This window comes from Cyprinodon tularosa, unplaced genomic scaffold, assembly GCF_016077235.1.
Source record: "Cyprinodon tularosa strain WSP-4 unplaced genomic scaffold, ASM1607723v1 ctg844, whole genome shotgun sequence".
Lineage (NCBI taxonomy): Eukaryota > Metazoa > Chordata > Actinopteri > Cyprinodontiformes > Cyprinodontidae > Cyprinodon > Cyprinodon tularosa.
Window position 1 is genome coordinate 265118 of NW_024039612.1, and position 19709 is coordinate 284826.

General features: G+C 37.6%; 1 protein-coding gene across 1 annotated transcript in view; it reads right to left on the reverse strand.

The window, feature by feature from the left end:
* The window catches only part of LOC119775027 (neurofilament heavy polypeptide-like), a 30294-nt gene that overhangs the window by 9464 nt on the left and 1121 nt on the right, over positions 1 to 19709 (reverse strand). The window contains exons 2-17 of the mRNA XM_038272875.1: positions 14026 to 14237; positions 13690 to 13913; positions 13523 to 13601; positions 13361 to 13425; positions 9336 to 9417; positions 9170 to 9252; positions 8710 to 8973; positions 8111 to 8171; positions 7972 to 8036; positions 5115 to 5279; positions 1755 to 1806; positions 1602 to 1666; positions 1389 to 1517; positions 385 to 436; positions 232 to 296; positions 19 to 147 (exon numbers count right to left, since the gene is read on the reverse strand). Coding sequence (XP_038128803.1) covers positions 19 to 147; positions 232 to 296; positions 385 to 436; positions 1389 to 1517; positions 1602 to 1666; positions 1755 to 1806; positions 5115 to 5279; positions 7972 to 8036; positions 8111 to 8171; positions 8710 to 8973; positions 9170 to 9252; positions 9336 to 9417; positions 13361 to 13425; positions 13523 to 13601; positions 13690 to 13913; positions 14026 to 14224 — 1779 coding nt within the window. The 5' untranslated portion in view covers positions 14225 to 14237. The remainder of the gene's footprint in view (positions 1 to 18; positions 148 to 231; positions 297 to 384; positions 437 to 1388; positions 1518 to 1601; positions 1667 to 1754; positions 1807 to 5114; positions 5280 to 7971; positions 8037 to 8110; positions 8172 to 8709; positions 8974 to 9169; positions 9253 to 9335; positions 9418 to 13360; positions 13426 to 13522; positions 13602 to 13689; positions 13914 to 14025; positions 14238 to 19709) is intronic.

The following is a 19709-nucleotide window of genomic DNA, read 5'->3' on the forward strand; positions in this document are numbered from 1 at the left end:
CTTTATTTCAATCTTTACCTTCATTTCCCCACTCATTGTATTTGACTTTTGCAGGTCATTCGGGTCATCTCGCTGTTGCAGTTGCTTCACTCTGAATGAACGTATGTTCCTCTTCGGCGGCACCACAGGGGGAACTTCGCTGCTCACCTGGAAACATTTCACATACGTCATCAAGATAAGACAATGAGGTCTGAAAAGATTAAGGTGTTGGAAAAGGTAAAAGATGTTTACCTGCTCAGCAGCTGCTGTTTCTCTGTTTGAGGTTTCTTTTGTGGAGATGGGAGGCGCTGTGAAACCTACAGGTAAAAATAAGTCATTCTGGTTTCTATTTTCTATTCTTCTAGCTTCATTCTTGTGCTGAATGAATGACCATATTATACATACATGACTTGTCTTTCTTCACCGGGGAACTGAATTTTGATGAAGGCGTCACATTCTGACTCAGAAAAACAAAAGTTATAAGCTTTTATAGAAAAGCTCTGAAGGTTAAATGGAAAGAACATTAAAAGAAAATTCCAGTCAGCGAGGAATAATCAATGGATCATTATCTATAACTAAAACTAATACTTTTGTGTTGATTTTATGAATTTGGCGTTATTCAGGAAAAAAAAATTAAAATAATAATTTACGTCACAATCACTGAGTACAGGAGTGGCCATTTTTGCCCAAATATAGTAATGCCTCACTCCTGACATCTGGCAGTGACATCACGGTGCGGTAAGGCTAGCGCCATTCTCCTCGCTTTACAAGCAAAATCAATGGGAACTACCAGACACATCTGCAATCAGCAACAATTATTGAAGATTTCCAGAGGACTTCACCATTGAAATTCACCAGAGCTATAGTTAAACTGACAATGCCCACGTGCATGGCAGTTGGATGTTGGAATATATCAGGTAAGAGTGAGAAAAAAATTGTTATTTCACCTTTCCAACTCATGATCCACCAAGGGTTCGTCGTTGGATTGCCAACTTGAAGAGGGAGGTTTTGCTATCAACGGAAACGGAAAAACACGTAATATGTAGCCAACATTTGGAAGAAAAATGCTTTCAAGATTACTTGGATAATAGCACGTTGTGACAAACACCAGGTACAGCACTGGGACTTGCTCAACAGCCGATACCGCACCGTGACGTCACAAACCGGCAGTAATGTTCTCTGACAAACACTGATGTTTGCTTGTTAAACATGACTGTATGCAGACACCTCTGCTGCTAAGTGGGTTTAGGTCTGCATTCCCCCATGCAATTGTTTAAAATCTTTGAGTGTTCACCATTAATAAACACAAATTTGAGCATAGACAGGTAGCACAGCTTCGCTGAGGTTTCACTATGGCCCGCCGGTATGAGGATCCTCTGCTGCTCAGAACAACATCATCATATCTTTACCTTCATTTCCCCACTCATTGTATTTGACTTTTGCAGGTCATTCGGGTCATCTCGCTGTTGCAGTTGCTTCACTCTGAATGAACGTATGTTCCTCTTCGGCGGCACAACAGGGGGAACTTCGCTGCTCACCTGGAAACATGTCACATACGTCATCAAGATAAGACAATGAGGTCTGAAAAGATTAAGGTGTTGGAAAAAGTAAAAGAGGTTTACCTGCTCAGCAGCTGCTGTTTTTCTGTTTGAGGTTTCTTTTGTGGAGATGGGAGGCGCTGTGAAACCTACAGGTAAAAATAAGTCATTCTGGTTTCTATTTTCTATTCTTCTAGCTTCATTCTTGTGCTGAATGAATGACCATATTATACATACATGACTTGTCTTTCTTCACCGGGGAACTGAATTTTGATGAAGGCGTCACATTCTGACTCAGAAAAACAAAAGTTATACCGTATTTTCACGACTATAAGGCGCACTTAAACGTCTTTTTTTTCCCTCAAAATGTGCGGTGCGCCCTATGGTGCGGTGCGCCCTAAGTGTGTTGTAACTGAGACTTTTGAGACCACCTCATTGAGGAGATGATGAAAGAGTGGCTGAATGTAAGGAGACCAGGTGTTTTTTTTTTCCACCCCTCACCATCGCTGTTAATATGTAACTCCATGCGTGCCCATCTCACAGCTGATGTGAAAAACATGGGGAAACAAATGAATGCTGTGCTTGCTGTTCAACCGCTCAACATCGGTGTGAACCGGACCCAGCAGGTGCAGCAGAAGCAGCGAGTTTACATGCAAAGTCAATGGTTGACGCGCGTATAGGTGCAGCAAAAGGTCCTGCAGCGCGTTTTGGTGCAGCACGTCGGGAGCGTTTAAGCATCTGAAGCGCCGCCAACGCGCTGCTGCTGCTCAAGATGGAAAAATTGAAGTTTTGCTGCTGGACGCGCCGCATCAACCAATCAGAGAAGCAGATCTGGGAGCTGACAGCGAGACAGACAGCGCTCTGATGACATATGATATTAGATGAAAAAGGCTGGGTGGATGCGTGGCTGAGGCAGGTGTATCTGAGAAGACTAGGTGGTTTTTTCCACGCATCACCATCGCTGCGTGCCCATCTCACAGCCGATGTGAAAAAAAGGTGAATCAAATGAACGCTGTGCTCGCCGTTATCCCGGGGGTCTGACAAAGGAACTTCCACCGCTCGACATCGGTTTGAAGCGGCCGTTCAAAGTAAGGCTGCGAGCGGCGTGGGAGCGATGGATGACAGACGGAGACCACAGTTTCAGGATAATGGGAAGGCAGCGCCGGGCAAGTTACGCCACCGTTTGCGGATGGATTGTAGATGCTTGGACTACTACGTGTCTGCTGGCTCTGTTGTTCAAGCTTTTGCAAAAGCCGGCATTATTTCTGAGGAGCCGCGCTGCACGGAAAGTGACTCTGACAGCGAAGAAGGGGAAACTGGCATGTCTGATTTAGCGCAGCTGTTTAATTCAGAAACAGAGGATGATGACTTTGATGGGTTTGATTAATACTTTGTAATAAATACATGAATAAAGCACAATCATACTCAGTTTTGCTCCTGCTCTATTTTTCTACCTGAAAGCTTAATTCAACAGCTGCCTCTGGGCGCGTCTCCTCCTCTTCAGCGCGGTGGCTGGCAGGTGTTTTTTCATCTAAATAATCTAAATCTTGCAGCTATATTTGCTGTGATCAGTGGGAATAAAGTAGTTTTAATATGTTTTTAAGTGAGAAAGTCCACCTGAAAACTTAATAATTGCAGTCAGTTCATCCAGATTATCTATTTCTGTCGGAGGCACTCAGACCCCCACATACCAGCGGTGCACCGACAGTAAATCCCTTCAACAGCAGCCTCACCGCGGCTGCTGGCAGGTGTTTTTCATCTAAATAATTTTAACTGCAGGCACCAGGATACCGGCAATAAAAGCGAACATATTCCGTCGGCAGGTTTCAGGATTTTAAGTTAATTTAGGAGTGATCACAGCGCTGTGTCATCTGCGATGTGTCTGTCTCACGGCGCCTGCTGCCAGGTTTGATTAATACTTTGTAATAAATACATGAATAAAGCACAATCATACTCAGTTTTGCCCCCGCTGTATTTTTAAATACGCAGTAGAGGTATTTAAAGGTAGTAGAGGACATGTACCTGTATATAAAAAACGCGCCCTATAGTCCGGTGCGCCTTATGTGTGTGTTAAATACAGAAATGGGACACATAACTGAGAGTGCGCCTTTTAGTCCGGTGCGCCTTATGGTCGTGAAAATACGGTAAGCTGTTATAGAAAAGCTCTGAAGGTTAAATGGAAAGAACATTAAAAGAAAATTCCGGTCAGCAAGGAATAATCAATGGATCATTATCTATAACTAAAACTAATACTTTTGTGCTGATTTTATGAATTTGGCGTTATTCAGTAAAAAAAATTAAAATAATAATTTACGTCACAATCACTGAGTACAGGAGTGGTCATTTTTCCCCAAATATAGTAATGCCTCACTCCTGACATCTGGCAGTGACATCACGGTGCGGTAAGGCTAGCGCCATTCTCCTCGCTTTACAAGCAAAATCAATGGGAACTACCAGACAAATCTGCAATCAGCAACAATTATTGAAGATTTCCAGAGGACTTCACCATTGAAATTCACCAGAGCTATAGTTAAACTGACAATGCCCACGTGCATGGCAGTTGGATGTTGGAATATATCGGGTAAGAGAGAGAAAAAAATTGTTATTTTACCTTTCCAACTCATGATCCACCAAGGGTTCGTCGTTGGATTGCCAACTTGAAGAGGGAGGTTTTGCCATCAACGGAAACGGAAAAACACGTAATATGTAGCCAACATTTGGAAGAAAAATGCTTTCAAGATTACTTGGATAATAGCACGTTGTGACAAACACCAGGTACAGCACTGGGACTTGCTCAACAGCCGATACCGCACCGTGACGTCACAAACCGGCAGTAATGTTCTCTGACAAACATTGATGTTTGCGTGTTAAACGTGACTGTATGCAGACACCTCTGCTGCTAAGTGGGTTTAGGTCTGCATTCCCCCATGCAATTGTTTAAAATCTTTGAGTGTTCACCATTAATAAACACAAATTTGAGCATAGACAGGTAGCACAGCTTCGCTGAGGTTTCACTATGACCCGCCGGTATGAGGATCCTCTGCTGCTCAGAACAACATCATCATATTTAAGTAGGATCATAATCCTGATGAACTGACTGGATTAAAAACTTTGAACTTGTTTTATTATTTAAAGAAAAAGCCGTGAAGTGTTTGGTAACTTTTGCACTATTTTGGTTACTTTTAACTATATCTTTGCCAAATCCCTCATAGTAAATCTCTTACTTGGAGTAATGGTATACCATCCACTTTATTTAAATACCAATGAAAAAATAACAATTGTCTTTGCTTTGTTGTTAAAACTATTATGCACCATATAAAACACTCTTTCGTGCTTATTTCCTATTTGTTTATTTACACTATTTCACAGTATAAAGTGCTAGGCTTGCTTTTGACCACTGCTTTCTGTAAAAATAAATATCTTATATTTGCCTTTATATAAGAATTTTGGGTTATACCACTCAGCCCTAGTTCTTAGGTTCTCAGAGCTGCTCTATTCTCTGAGAAACATGTAAAACCAAAAAAATGTATTGGAAAAAAGAACATTTCTAAATTTAGTTTTCTAAAACATGCAAGCATAAAAACACTGAAATTTCACCTGTTCATCTTCCTTGCTGTCCTTTTTTGACTGAACCATTTCCCCATTGATGATGACTGAAGATCTTGTATTTTTCTCTGGCTTTCCAGCGAAAGAATGTAGGTTCTTTTTCTTAGGCAGAACAGGAGGTCGAGCTTTTGGATGTTTTCTGACGATATGGTTTATCTAAAAGAAGCAGATAAACAGATTTATGTTTTTCATGAAAACATGAATGAGTGAACATTAACTGCCTCAAGAGCAAAAAAGAGCAACCTTTCATTTCTGTGTTACTGTGGAAAATGTGATCTCATCAAAAGATTGTTTGTTTCAAATGATTTAATGAATTAAAAGCTTTTTCAAGGCAGCTTTGGTTCACATCAGTAAACACATATAACCGTGGACCCTCTGAATATTTTGCCACTGATCAATGACTGAAAAAGATTTTTTGCAGGAAAAGCACTTTTCCTTTTTTCTTTCATATTTTGGTTTCCATTTCTAAAGCTTCTGAGGTCATTTTAGCAGAACAACCTTTACATTTCATTTTATTTAATTTGTATGCTTCCAAATCAACCTTGTAATTAAGTTTTGCAGTTATTCTTAATAATGACTTGAAATGATTGATCAGATTAATTGTGATTAATCTATAACTGTAATAATCATAAACTTTTCTGTTAATTAAATTTAATTGTTAACAGTGATGGTTCAGACTGCCAAACATAGCTATTTGCAAAAAGAATAACTTGCAGCAGTGAAACAGCTTGCAAACTCAAAACAGTTTTTTAAAATAAAAAAATTAAATAAATTCTTTCTAAAATAATAAAAAAATAACATGTTTATGTAGATATATTTTATACATTTTGCCATTTGCAATTCATTTAAAATATATTTTTTTATATGTTCAAAATATTTGTTGGAATTGGTCATTTACAAATGTATGTCTTTAGATTAATCATTTCATTTCAAATGTCTCTTTATTAACCAAAGGTCACTGTAAAGTACAGTATAAAGGGTATTATTGTTTTTACCTTATTAATTTTCCCTTTTAAACATAACAAATACATATCTCATGAGTAAAATATCTGTAAAAAAAGCAAAGAACATAACAAAACAAAAAATAAACAGAAGAAAAAAAATGGATCCTAACAAAACAGAAAAAAACATTTCAACTAATCAAGCAAATAATCAATGGATAAATCTGTTTATATAATCTATAGGTGCATCCTTGTCATATCAGTGTTTCACAAAGTTTTGGATGATACTTTAATAACATCATTTTATAAATGAGCCAGTTACTTTGGTAAAAAGTGAGGCAAATTTTCCAAACTCCACACATTGATAACATTTTTCAATCATTAGTAGAGGTGTCAAGTAACAAATTAAAAACTTTGTTACCTTACCTAAGTAGAAATGTTGGCTATCTATACTGTACTTTACTTGAGTAATTATTTTTAGACAACTTTTTAATTCTACTCCTTACATTTTAAAATAGACTCCTCAATTTTGTTTCATTTAAGCTAATTTTCGTCATTGTCTGTTGGTATTTAAAAAAATAAAAACCATCAAAGACTGTCAATTTCCTTGTAGTTGGACTTGGTAGTGCACCAACTTGTTGTTCCATACATACCAAAATAAATTGTTTTTCAAGATGCAAAGTTACATTTGACACTGTTTCCATTAGTTATAAAAGAAAATTAAGTAAAAGGAAGTTATTGTCCATAATTGTAGAAAATGTTCCTTTAAAAACCTAGTGCACTGCATCTGTCATGAAAATTTTTCCTGCATAATTTTTACTTTTATGCTTTCAGTAGTTCTAAAACTGGTACTTTTAGACTTTTACTCGAGTGAAAAGCTTGAGTTGATAATCAATTTCTACAAAAGTGTTTTTTTTTAGCAATAGGATTTGTACTTCTACTTGAGCAATAAACATTAATACCTGTGACACCTCTGATCATTACCTTACAAGCCAGATGAATCGTTTCTAGATTTGTAAATTTAAAAAACTCCCAAAAAAAACGTTTTGCCAGAAGCCAACAGATACTTTTGGTTCGATACAGAAATGTTTCAGAGCAATAAAATGCAGTGATGTGTATGACGTCACCTAGATGTAGAAGGTTGGAGCAAAACATACATGGCTGCACTGGATTAAGCTGGACTAGCCTCTATTTCTTTCTGAAAAACTAGAAAAAAAGGCGCATGTTTTGCCTTGGTGGTTAGTAAGATGTTTGTCCCCTAGTCCCGATTATTTAAGAGTTTCAGTTAGAGCTTAAAAAAAATCAAGAATGTGATACGTCTCAGCTGCTACTGCTGCTGTGATTGGCTAAAAACTTGACATGGGAGGCAGGTGCCCAATCAGCTGGAAGAATCCTACTGAATGTCCCTCCCTTTAGCAAACCTTTTCTACGGGAGGATTTCCAGATGGATACTTGTAGAATTCAGAATTATGCCAGTTTACTTTAATGAAGCTCAGATTGTTGGATCCTGTTGGTTTTTTATGGCTTTAATGCTCCCAATGCTTAATTATTTATCCTGACTTTATTTAAAAACAGTGATTGATCTGGCTAGCAGACCTTTTTTATGTGTTAATAACAAATTATTAATATTGATATTATATTAACATTGAGCAGAAAATGTTATAAAGTGATGATAGTTAATGGTGGCTCTCAGAAAAGTGGAAAATGCATTTTTTTTTCAAGTGGTCCTTAGTTATTTGCATTAATCTTTAGGAATAAATATAGAATCATTTCAGAATTGGAAAAGCAATTTTCTTAATCCAGCCCTACTGGTTTGTGTTACTGTACTTCTTTTGACCATTACATAAACAGTATACAATAAAAATTATTTATAGTAAATACAAACCATTACACAGATAATGATTTACCTGCTCAGCAGCTGCTGCTCTTGATTCATCGGAATGCTTGAGCAAGGACTGTCTGGCCGAAGGAGCTGAAAGAAATTTGGTTATCGCTTTTTTGGACTTTTTTTTCAACTTAGCTGCTGATAAATTAATTTGTACCTACAGGTATTTTTCTCCTCCTTAGACTCTGAGTAGGTCTGGATCCATAATGACTTGGCCCCATTCTGACTCATAAATTTGCACAGTTAGATCATGTTACATACATTTTACTTTCAACTGCAACAAAATCCAGACTAATCTTGTGCTGCTTTGACAAAGTCAAACAGTTGAAATGCTGGCAACTAGAGCTGGGCGATATGGCGATATATATCGTGAGGACGAGAGAAACATGTCTATCGTGACCTTTCTCCTCTATTTTTTCTATCGTGATAAACTTTTTCACTGTTCACTGTCATGGCCGCAAATTGCATAACTGGTGTTCTTGGTTTGGGGTTGGGATTCTCATATTAGGAAACAAGATGATGGGTAAAAAATAGGCGATGAAAGATTTTTTTCAACCCTGTCCATCTGACGGACTATGAAAACATAAAATGCAACATCAGTTGTGGTATATCGTGATATATATCGTTATCGTGATATAAAATAATCCATATCGTGATATAGTTTTTTTTCCATATCGCCCAGCCCTACTGGCAACTGAATCCCTGTGGATGAATCTGTTAAAAAAAATTAAAAGGCAAAATTTTTTTTTGTTTTTTTTACCTCATGACCTGAGTTTGATAGGCTGTCGTTTCTCTTCATCTCATCTCTCTTCTTTCTTAATTTTTCTAAACAATCCTGAATTTCTTTCAGAAGCTGAGATCTCGGTGCCTCCTGCCCTGATGCTGGTAATGGTGAATCTTTCTCGTCGTTCAGGACTACAGGCAGAGTCGCTGGAAGTCTGATGACAGATCTATAGTCTTCCTCTGAATGGATGACTGCTTCCATAAATACAACAGCTGGAAGCTTGTTGGGTAAACGTTTCATCTAAAAGGTGAATATTTTTCAAATATTAAACACATTCCTAGTGTACTGACTGGCTATCTAACATTTTCTAAAACAATTTACTAATTTAAGGAATTTTAGGTATAATTTATCCTAAATCAACATAAATTGTAAAAATATAACAAAGAATAACAATTTGAATGAAGGTGAGGCAGAAATTCCCAGCTAATCGGCTTACCTGAAGGTGATGTGAGGAGATGTCAAACTTGCCCCATGATACATTGTGAAGATCTGGGGATATTTGAGGAGACACGTCTGGAGCTGCAAATTAATCCATTGTCATGATCAACACCAGGATTTTTTATCCTCCAAAGTTATGGAAGAGAGAAACTCTTTTAACGTACATGAAACAGGCTCCTCCTTGATTCCAGAGGCTGCTGTTGTGTCATTATAACAGCTCACAGAGCTCCAGCAGACCTCTGGTCTCTGAAGATAAAAAGTGAAAATATTTTTTTAATAATACTGTGAGTTTATAAAGTGAATTTTGATGCATCATTGTTGGAAACAAAGAACACAGTTATAACTTGAAATTCGAAAATCCAGTCACAAAACTGTTCAAAAAATGTTCTTCCAAAAAAGCTAAAAAACAATCCACTGCACATTGTTTCCAAGTTTGAAGACATTTCGCTTCCCATCCATGAAGCTTTTTTAATTCAAAATTAATTTAATTGAAAAAGCTTCCTGGACAGGCACCAAAATGTCTTAAAAACTTGGAAAGTCCAGTGGATTGTTTTCTAACTATTTGGAATGACAGTGACTTGGATGCCTGAGTATCTTCACCATCATATTTGAAAAATGTTTTAATAAAACCATTAGAAAATTCAGTTATGTATTATTTTATTAACATTTCAATTTATGAAATGTATTTTTTCAAATTTTACAAACTTTAGATTTCAATCCATTATTCCCCCAAAAACTAAATTATTGAGTCAAATATTGCACTTAAACAACAACAACAAAAAAATCAAGAGAGCAGCTTTAATATCCAATTGGTAGAATGTTAATTTGAGGTTAAGTTATTAATGACAACTAAATCAGGGTTTAACCATAAATCCAGCTCAGGAGATGATTAGGGCTGCAACAACGAATCGATAAAATCGATAAAAATCGACTTTTGAAAGCGTTGGCAACGAATTTAATCATCGATTAGTTGTGTCGCGCGATTAATGCGTCATCCGCCGCCGCCGTCATTCCGGGGAAGAAAAAAAAATACGGCAGAGCGAGTCAGCGCCGCAGTTGCAGTGTTGACAACTCAGCGACTTTTCAGACCCCTCCAGCGACTATTTCTTTAAAAAGCTACTAGCGACAAATCTGGCGACTTTTTACGGTGTCACTGGCGGCTTTTGGAGACTCTTACGTGAAAGCATGTATCGTTCCTACTCTTCTCCTCCAGCGGCAGCTGCTGCCGTGGGGCGCCTCCCCCATCCCAACCCCTTTCTCTCTCTCCCACAGGAATTCCTCTCAGCGCTGCAGTCAGAGCCGCAGGATTTTAGTGAGGAGTTTACCCTCAGCGTCCAGACTGCAAATGAAGCGCGCATGCCCCGGGATTGACGGCGCAAATTGATCACAATAATTAAAATAGCCTGCGCTTTGTAAAGTGAAAAAAGTTGTAACATGCAACTTTTGTAAAAACAAATGAACATGGCAGGGAAGCACCACTGTTATGACGCAGCACCTGAAAAGAAAACACGTTGGAGCCTTCAATGGCAGTGAAGAGAGCTCATCAGCAGGATGAGTAACCATGTTTGTTTCATTTTAAAGTGGGGAAACGTAACGTTAGTTTCTCAGGTAGCTCATCTGATGCTTTCCTTAGCTTGTTAGTAGGTTACAGACAGTGATAAGGTTGGCTACTTATTTTACTTTTAATTTCATTTGAATTAGCTTAAGCAGCGTTTATATTTTCTTTATAAATAAATTAATTTGCAAATTATGAGGGCAAGGCTTTTAAAGTTTAAATCTTCTGGCAAAGATAAAGTAAAGAAGATCCTGCAATTTATGGAAGTAAAGCAGAATAAAATCCAGCAAGATCAGTAATATGTCAATTAATTATCTGCCACATTCCCATGTAAATATCTGTTTTTGGAGGATGTGTTTTTTAGCATCCCTAGTTCTCTCATTTTTATTCCAAATACAATTTATAATTTGAATCACAGGGCTATTTTTATCTCTATGGTTCAGTATTTTCTCAAGTAGCAACTTTAACTGCTATACTTTCCTGTCTTAAAAGGCAGAACTCTTCTAGTCTAAAAAAACCTCATTTGTTGAAATGGGGGGACCTATTGTTTGAACCCCTTAGGGGCTTTAAAAAACAAAAATGCCTGTCTCTTTTTCCGCTTTATGAAACAAAATACCCTATATTTTGTGGATGTACAGCTACATTTCTCATGTAAGTTTGCGTAGTTTTAACACAAACATTTATTTTTCATATTGCACCAGTACAGTTAATGAGAAACCTGTACTTGCGTGCTTGTTTTTTCTGTCTAAAATGTTTATTTTGGAATGAAGAGGTTAATATAAAAAAAATATTTTGTGTCCGATTCATCGATTAATCGAAAAAATAATCGGCCGATTCATCGATTTTCAAAATAATCGTTAGTTGCAGCCCTAGAGATGATACAGAGTATGAGGTCCAAGACAGCAAGATGTATAATCAGAAAGGAATAATTCACAGACTGAGATACAGTTTTTATATAACATTTTAGCAAAGAATCAAAGAAGATACTGTCAAAATGTATCCCTTTTTCAATGGAAACACTCTCGTGATATACAAGAAAGCTATGGCTTTATGAAAATGGCCGCCTATTAATTAATAATCATCAGTCATTCGGTAAAATCAGTTAACTTCAGACTTAACTCGTATATCAATATCTTTCATCCTTAAGTTAAGTGTTTAATACACAGATTGAAATTTAAAGATTAGTTTGCAAATGTAAGAAAGGAAAACAGATGGCTGAAAAAATGTTCCAGATCATCACTGATTCATCTGATCATCAAATCGGATTAATACATTTTTCTTTCTCACTTAAGTTTCATTAAAAAACAAAGATAAATGAAACCTACTGTCTAAAATACAAGCTGTGAAACATGCTTGTTAAAGAATCATGTACAGTGAACCCTCGCTATAACACAGTTCACTTTTCACGGTCTCGCTGCTTCACGGATTTGCATCATGCATTGTTAAACTTTATTGTCAAACCTATTAATGGTGGCATGTCGGTTTATAAGGATCTTTTGGCCCAGAAGAAAAAAGAGCGACAACAACTACCGATAACTATGTTCTTCTCTCCAAAAAGCACACCTGCACCGCAGGCTTTAGAAGAAATGAACGCCACAGAGCAGAGTCAGGATGCAGCGGCTCCGTCAAACAACAGTGAAATACTGTACTGTACACGTCAGTCACTATTTGTCCTACTGTACTTTGTATTTTTCATTTTCTCCCGTTCCAATCCGCAATATTAACCCTTCATTTCGTATTGATGATAAAAATTATTACTTATTTATTTATAACTATATTATTTTACAGTACAGTACAGTAGTTATTTGTAAAAAAAAAAAACAAATGCTTGGGCCTGTAAAAAGTTTTTGTTCCTTGATTTCAATGTTATATGGAGTATTTCATTGTATAATAACTGTAAAAAAATAAAGGTTTCTACTTCACGGATTTCACCTATCGGAACGTAACCCCCACGATAAACGAGGGTTCACTGTATATCTTTTTTATGCATCCTATTGTGCTTGAGACCAGTTTAATTAATGATCCCAAAACGTTCTTTTTTAAAGCATTGTCAATATAGTTTCAATAGCAGTTTTATTTTTGTCCGATCAACTTACAGTAAATGCCAAAAGGATAATTCAATTCAATTCAGTTCAGTTTATATATATAGCGCCAAATTCACAACACATGTCATCTCAAGGCACTTTACAGTTCAACCAGATCATACAGTCAAATTGATACAAAGTTTTCTATCTAAGGAAAACCAGTTGATTGCATTGACTCATTGACTCAAATACAATCCCTCACACTAAGCATGCTTTTAGTGACAGTGGAGAGGAAAAACTCCCTTTTAACAGGAAGAAACCTCCAGCAGAACCGGGCTCAGTGTGAGCGGCCATCTGCCGAGGCCGACTGGCCGACTTATTAAACCCCTCTTAATCATTAATAGGGGTTAAATAAGGTTTTTCTTCTAACTTGAAGGAAAAGGAAGAAAACTAAAGTTGTGTCTAAAGGAGAATATAAACTTATAATGTATTCTGTATAATGTTTTCTGTGTTCTGAATCATTGTAAGATTTTTCACAGGTAATAAAAAATTATACAATAATCAAATTTAATTTAAACTAAAAGTAATCAAAAATAAAATTTATCTTTACCTTTGAAAACATGGCATGCTCCTCCACATAACGGCGCGACTTTGATCTTGTTGCATTTTCAGAGGCTGCAGGACATGTAAAAGTTGTGATGAAAAAGAAAACATTTAGATTAATTAGATTGAAATGAATCCTCGTTAGACTAAATATGACCATTGATCATACTTGGGTTCCGTTGCTTTTTGACCCTGACTGCTGCTGAAGAGTTGTTGAAGTTTTTTATCCTTGGTGTTGGAGGGGAATTCTGTGAAGTTAGGAAGACAAAATTCAACGGGTGTTTAAATGGAAAATTGTTTAACTAAAATATGAAAATGCTAAAATTATCTTTATACCTCCTTTTTTATTTTCACTATATTTGATGGAGGGTAATTTTTGTGACCCACTTGTGGGTTCCAGCAATCTTTCCAGAATTTCTGCTCTTCCTTTGGAATCGCCGCCCCCTTCGGTGTGCAGCCCATCCTCCCCTGGTGGATTCTCAGCCCACGATAACTCGTCATTTTATTCCAGCCACAGTGACAGATCTGGAGGCTCATGTCTGAATAGTAATTTGTACTTTCTGTTGAATATATATTTGAAGAGGCAGGTCATCAATAAATTGCTGAATGACCTTGCCTATTTAATTAGTCTTTTTTGTAGAATCAAGATCTAAAATCACATAATCAGCCCACCTGTTTTGAACATGCTCTGGTCAAGCTTGTAGCTCAGATCAACCTTTTCCTGTCCTGCAAAAGCGCTGATGTACTGCTGCTGAGGCTGTGTGATCCTCACACCCTGCGGCGTGCATCCCATTCTGCCTTGGTGGATCCTCAAGCCCTGATAGGTCGTCACTTTGGACCAACCACAACAGTTGCAGACCTGAAGGCTCATTTCTGCAATCGGTCTTGAGGAGATACAGTGGGACAGACTTCAAACAGGAACAGACACTTTGGCTTTTATATCTAACATTAATCTTTCAGTCATCTAAAGCTTTGAGTAATAAATGGCATGAAATGTTTCTATTTATGTGGATCTAGGTTAAAGTTGAGAAATTGGCCTATTTGGCATTCAAAAAGTTTAAAAGTTTTTTTTGTTGTTGAAGATGCATTTTCTTTTATTTATTTTTATTTTTATAAAGTATGTGTTTTTGTTTAGTTAGCCACCAAAATGAACTAAAAGTTAGCGATTATTAAAAGGCACCATACCTTTTATAGGGTCTCGTTTGCCAATATAAAACTGAGAATTTATATCCAGCTGCTGGATAATAACCTAACAAATTGCTTTCACATGTTCACTGTTGCCATAAGGGTCCAATAGGTAAATATATATGAAATTTTATTATCCTTTTTTGTTATCCTCAGTTATCTCTGGAGTTATGCTGCTACAGGCTTAGACTGCTGGAGGACATAGGGACCCCTTTTCATTCATTCTGCTTCATTCCATCTCTATTCTCCCATTCTGTGGTATTTGTTAGTTCAACCTCTAAATGTATGTTCTCTCTTGCTTTTTCTCATCAAAGCAGCTTGATCTGGTCTATTCCTGTTTGGCCATTACACCATCCTGGAGAGAAATATCAACTGTGCTGCTGCCACTAGCACCTTATTATACTGAACTGTTATACTGTAGATGTCGAGGCTTGGCCTGTTTTTCATTGTAGTCCTGTTTTTCTTACTGTGACTAACAGTGTGTCCTGCCTTTGATACTGGCTCATCTGCCAGTCTGTGTGTTTCCTGGAGGGGGCCGCCCGTGGAGTTGGTTGACTGTTGCCTTTTGTATCTCTGCTTCTTTCTGTATATCTTCTTCTGTCTCCTTGAACCCCAGTCAGTCTCGGCAGATGGCTGCTCACACTGAGCCTGGTTCTGCCGGAGGTCTTTTCCCATAAAAAGGAAGTTTTCCTCTCCACTGTCGCTACAAGCATGATTGGTCTAAGAGATTACTTTCGAGTCAATGAGTCAATACAATCAGCTTGTTTTCCTTAGAAAGAACACTTTGAACCAAAGTGCTTTGAGATTACATGTGTTGTGAATTGGTGCTGTAGAAATAAACGCTGTTAACCATCGCCCGATCTCCCAGGGCAAGTAGTTTTTATTGTTGGAAGCGTACAAATTTCCTTGCATTTGCCGGCCGGGCAAGTGCAATGATCACAAAAAAAAATTATTTATCACTCAAAATGACTTTAAAATCGCCGACATTCGATGAAAACGACCCAGAAGCGTTGCCGGCACCATTTTTGTTGTTTTGTACACATTCTCGCATGATTTGAAAAAGCCGCGTGATTTTCTGCCAGATGGCGTGAATTTTGTCCGGGAATCGGTCAGGGATTAGGAAAATTGGCATAATTGTATGCCATGTGCACAGTGTAAATATGGCTATCATATGGCAGTCTTCTGTACAGTGATGCAGGTCATACATTAAAAAATGTTCATTAATTTTTTTTTCTCTTAGACATTGGAGAGGTGCATTTAAATGTTATAGAGCTAAACATGTTAAATTGGTGACCTGTTATGTTATTATTATTGTCTTGTTGCTGCATTAACTTTGTCAGGGAAAACTAATCCTGAGTCATTTAAAAGTCAGGGAATTCTGAAATTATGTACGACTGTGGAAACCCTGTATAAAATAACTATGTATAATGATTCTCTAGAAAAGTTACATTATAATAATAGTATTATCTTGTATAAACATACCGTGACTCTTAAATAAAACATTTATAAAATAAACATGTTTCATTGAGATATATACAAAAATGAATATTAGGAACTATACAGTATTTATCAAACATTATACTGCGCAAATAAAAATTGTTTCTGGGCAAATGAAATACAAAAGTCACTTGCCCGAATATGGTTCTACTCAACCATATCAGTCTTGTGTCAGTTGAAGCCGTTCTGAAGATACTCCCTTTAGGGCTGGGCGATAATTCAATAACGATATATATCGATCGATAGACGTGTGGCGCAATAGAAAAAAAGAGAGTCGATAAAAGTTCGACAAAAAAGAAACACAGTTTTCCTTCCTTCTCATTGTAGCCTAGCATGTAGGTTTATGCTAGTCACTGCTTCCTCCCAACCAATCACAATCGCGGACCCAGGCACGCCGTCACCAAGCGCCGCCCTCTCAAACCACAACACAGAGCACATGAAGATGTCGCAGCAAGGAGAGTCGGAGGAAATTGTTTCAAAGAAGGGTTTTTGTAGTTCGGCAGTCTGGCAGTATTTCGGTCATGGCAAGTCGGACCAAAAACAAACCACAGTCATCTGGAAAATTTGTAGGGAACCAGTGAAAACCAAGTCTGATAACACAACCAACTTTTTTTTTTTTTATCATCTCAGCCGCTCACACCCGCAGGAGTACGAGCTTTGCTCTCCTCCGAGGAATCTTCAGGAATTTCGGGAAAATATATATATATTTTCAGTTCTGGGCAGTTTTCCACGTAGTTCTAACAATTGAGATAAAAATGCTGAGGGGCCAAAAACTTCAAAGTAATAACTCAGGTTAAAGCAGGAAACGGGGGCGGCGGCGGCGATGGGGGGGCATTTATTTATTTGTTATATTTATTTTGGTCACTTTTCTGGTCACTTTAGTTTATTCTTTGTCAGTATTTAATAACATAACCCAGGTCTCTTAAGTTATTTTTCTTTAAAACAATTCTGTTATGGTTAAAAAAGTTGGTTAAATAAAGATTTAATTTGAAGTCTGTGTTTGTGTTTTTTATTAAAATTAAATCATTTAGCAATATTATAAAAAGTCCAGGCAGAGCTGCACATAAAATATGGTTTCAAATCTTTTCAATAATTATCGATATTGATCAATATGCATTTTTTTTTATCGATAAGCTTTTTTTCTATATCGCCCAGCCCTAATTCCGTTATATCCAAGCAACGTCTTCCTATGGGCGATCGATTTGAAGGCACAAACTTAACATGTAGGCGAATCACTGTCCCCCAGACAGCTGTGGTTATATTTTTTATATTTTTATCTTTTAAAAACAAAGCGGTGCGTGTATGACGTCGTCCGCGCGTCATCCTGTCCGCTGAACTGGAGCTAGTTTTACTCACATGCCTGGAAGATGTCTAGTGCTGCTGCCACAGATGATCTCGCTCTCGAAATGGAATTGAACGATTCAGATTAGCTAGCTGAATGAATAGAAGGGGTAGAGCGTAGCCGCGTGTGGCCCGGGCTTCCTGTTACGTCTCCAGTCCACGTGCACGGATGACGTCATACACGTGTCGCTTTGTTTTTAAAACATATAGATATAAAAAATATACCCGTGGATGTCTGGGGGACAGTGATTCGCCTACATGTTATGAATGGTGGCGTACCATATATGATAAATTATGAACAGTTCAGTTGCTGCCTTCAAGTCGTTGCCCATAGGAAGACGTTACTTGGATATAACCTAACGGAATATCTTCAGAACGGCTCCAAATGACACAAAACTTATATGGGTGAGTAGAACATGATGTAATAACGTAAATTCAAGGGCCCAATGTAAAAAAAACGGCATTCCCCTTTAAGCTGGGCATACACTGTATTTTCAGATTTTTCAGTCATGCGAGAATTTTTCGTTCGGGCCAACTTTCAGCCTGATTCTGTGTTGTACATTGTGTAGTGTACAGGGGGTAGCGAGGGGCAAACAGCCACCACGAATACCTCCCGATCAAATGTTTGAAATTCAGTCGGCTGTCATGGGCAAATCACTCAGTGTGCATGCGCAAACAAGGATTTCTTCTTCTTCCTCTCAGATGTAAACACAGAAGGATGGCGGGGTTGCGAGTGAAATGGAGTTCTTAATGTAAAATTGACAGATAGTAGTAGCCACGTTTGCTCAGCCATGTCTTTGTACAAATACGTCGCCGCCTTTTCTTTTTAGGGCTGTAAAGCAAACAAAACTGCACAAATTGCCAAGGCAGCGTGTTTCACTGTATTGAGCTTCATATTCCTCTTCTACACGTTTGGCTTCCGGACAAACGATTTCGAGTAGCCCCATCTCACTGCGGAGCTGAGTCCGACCTGGTTCACTGAGGGTTGAGTCGCACAGTGTGTGAACTTCTAAACCCTGCAGTTTCGTCATATAGTGTGAGCTATAGTTGCGAGCAACAATTGAAAAAATCTTGCAAAATGATTATTGATAAAAGCAGGTAAGTAATGACAATGGAAAAGATGTTCGCTATACCTTTTATCTACAAAAATTTTTGTATCTACAGTATGTGTCTATTTGTTAGCAAATGCTGTAGGAAAGTATAATTCAGTTTCAATTAAATTCAATTCAGTTTATTTCTATAGCCCCAGTTCATAACACATGTCATCTCAAGGCACTTTACAGTTCACCAGATCTAACTAGATCATCGTCAAATTTAAAAAATAAAATATAGTTTATCTTTATTTAGAAAATGTGGACGTTGTGCTCTCCTGTTGGAACAGTGTAGACTGACCCTGAGGTTCTGGTGCCTATCCGCTTTCGGCCACCCCTCAGTGTGCATCAGTGGCGACTGGCAAATAGAGGGCGCTAGGGCACCACCCCACCCACTCACAACCCTGATTAAAACATTAAAATGTATATGTATTTTTTATGATTTTAAACTAACATTAAAAAATTTCAACATTTATTAATATGTATTTTTTAATGTGCAAGATAAATATTTACTTTAAAGCGTCAGTCCATTTTTCATCGCATTGATAACCTATTTCTGCCCTAGGGCCCAAAAAATCTTTCCCCAATGACTCTTGTTGAAAGTTGTACATGCACGGTAGCTCCTCTGCTATACAATGGTATAAGGAGAGCCCAGGGCACAGCTAATCTGAGATCTGAGTTGACAGGAAGTGTATTTGCTCACCACCTCCTGCATAGCGCAGGCATTCTGCGGATGATTGACAGGTTGAGTCATGGTGGTTGCAGACGCATTGGAGAGAGATAGAGAGAAATGGCAAAAGAACCGTCCTTTTTCAGTACCTGGTTTAGCAAAAAGGATTAGCTAACTGCATGTAGAAAGGCTAACACTTTATTCTGCTTTCCCGCTTCCTTTTTCAAACATCGGGATCTATCCAGCATGGATAAAGACAGGTAGGACTGATTGAAAGCACTTTTTAGAAAAAGCAAATATGCGTGAACAATCTGGGATTCACAAGGGAAAAAATATATATTATAGTGTACTTTTTTTTAGATGTTTGTTAATTTGCATTGTTGCTCTTAAATAAAGGCATTCTCAGAAAATAAATTGTTTTTATATATTAAAAAAACGAAATCTGACTAATGGCATCTTATAGCACCATTTTTAAACTGGTACATTATATTTTTTTAGGTTCGTGACACAATATTGGACCATAAAAAACACCGATTTATCTTCACAAAGCCTCATGAGGGCAAGAATTATTT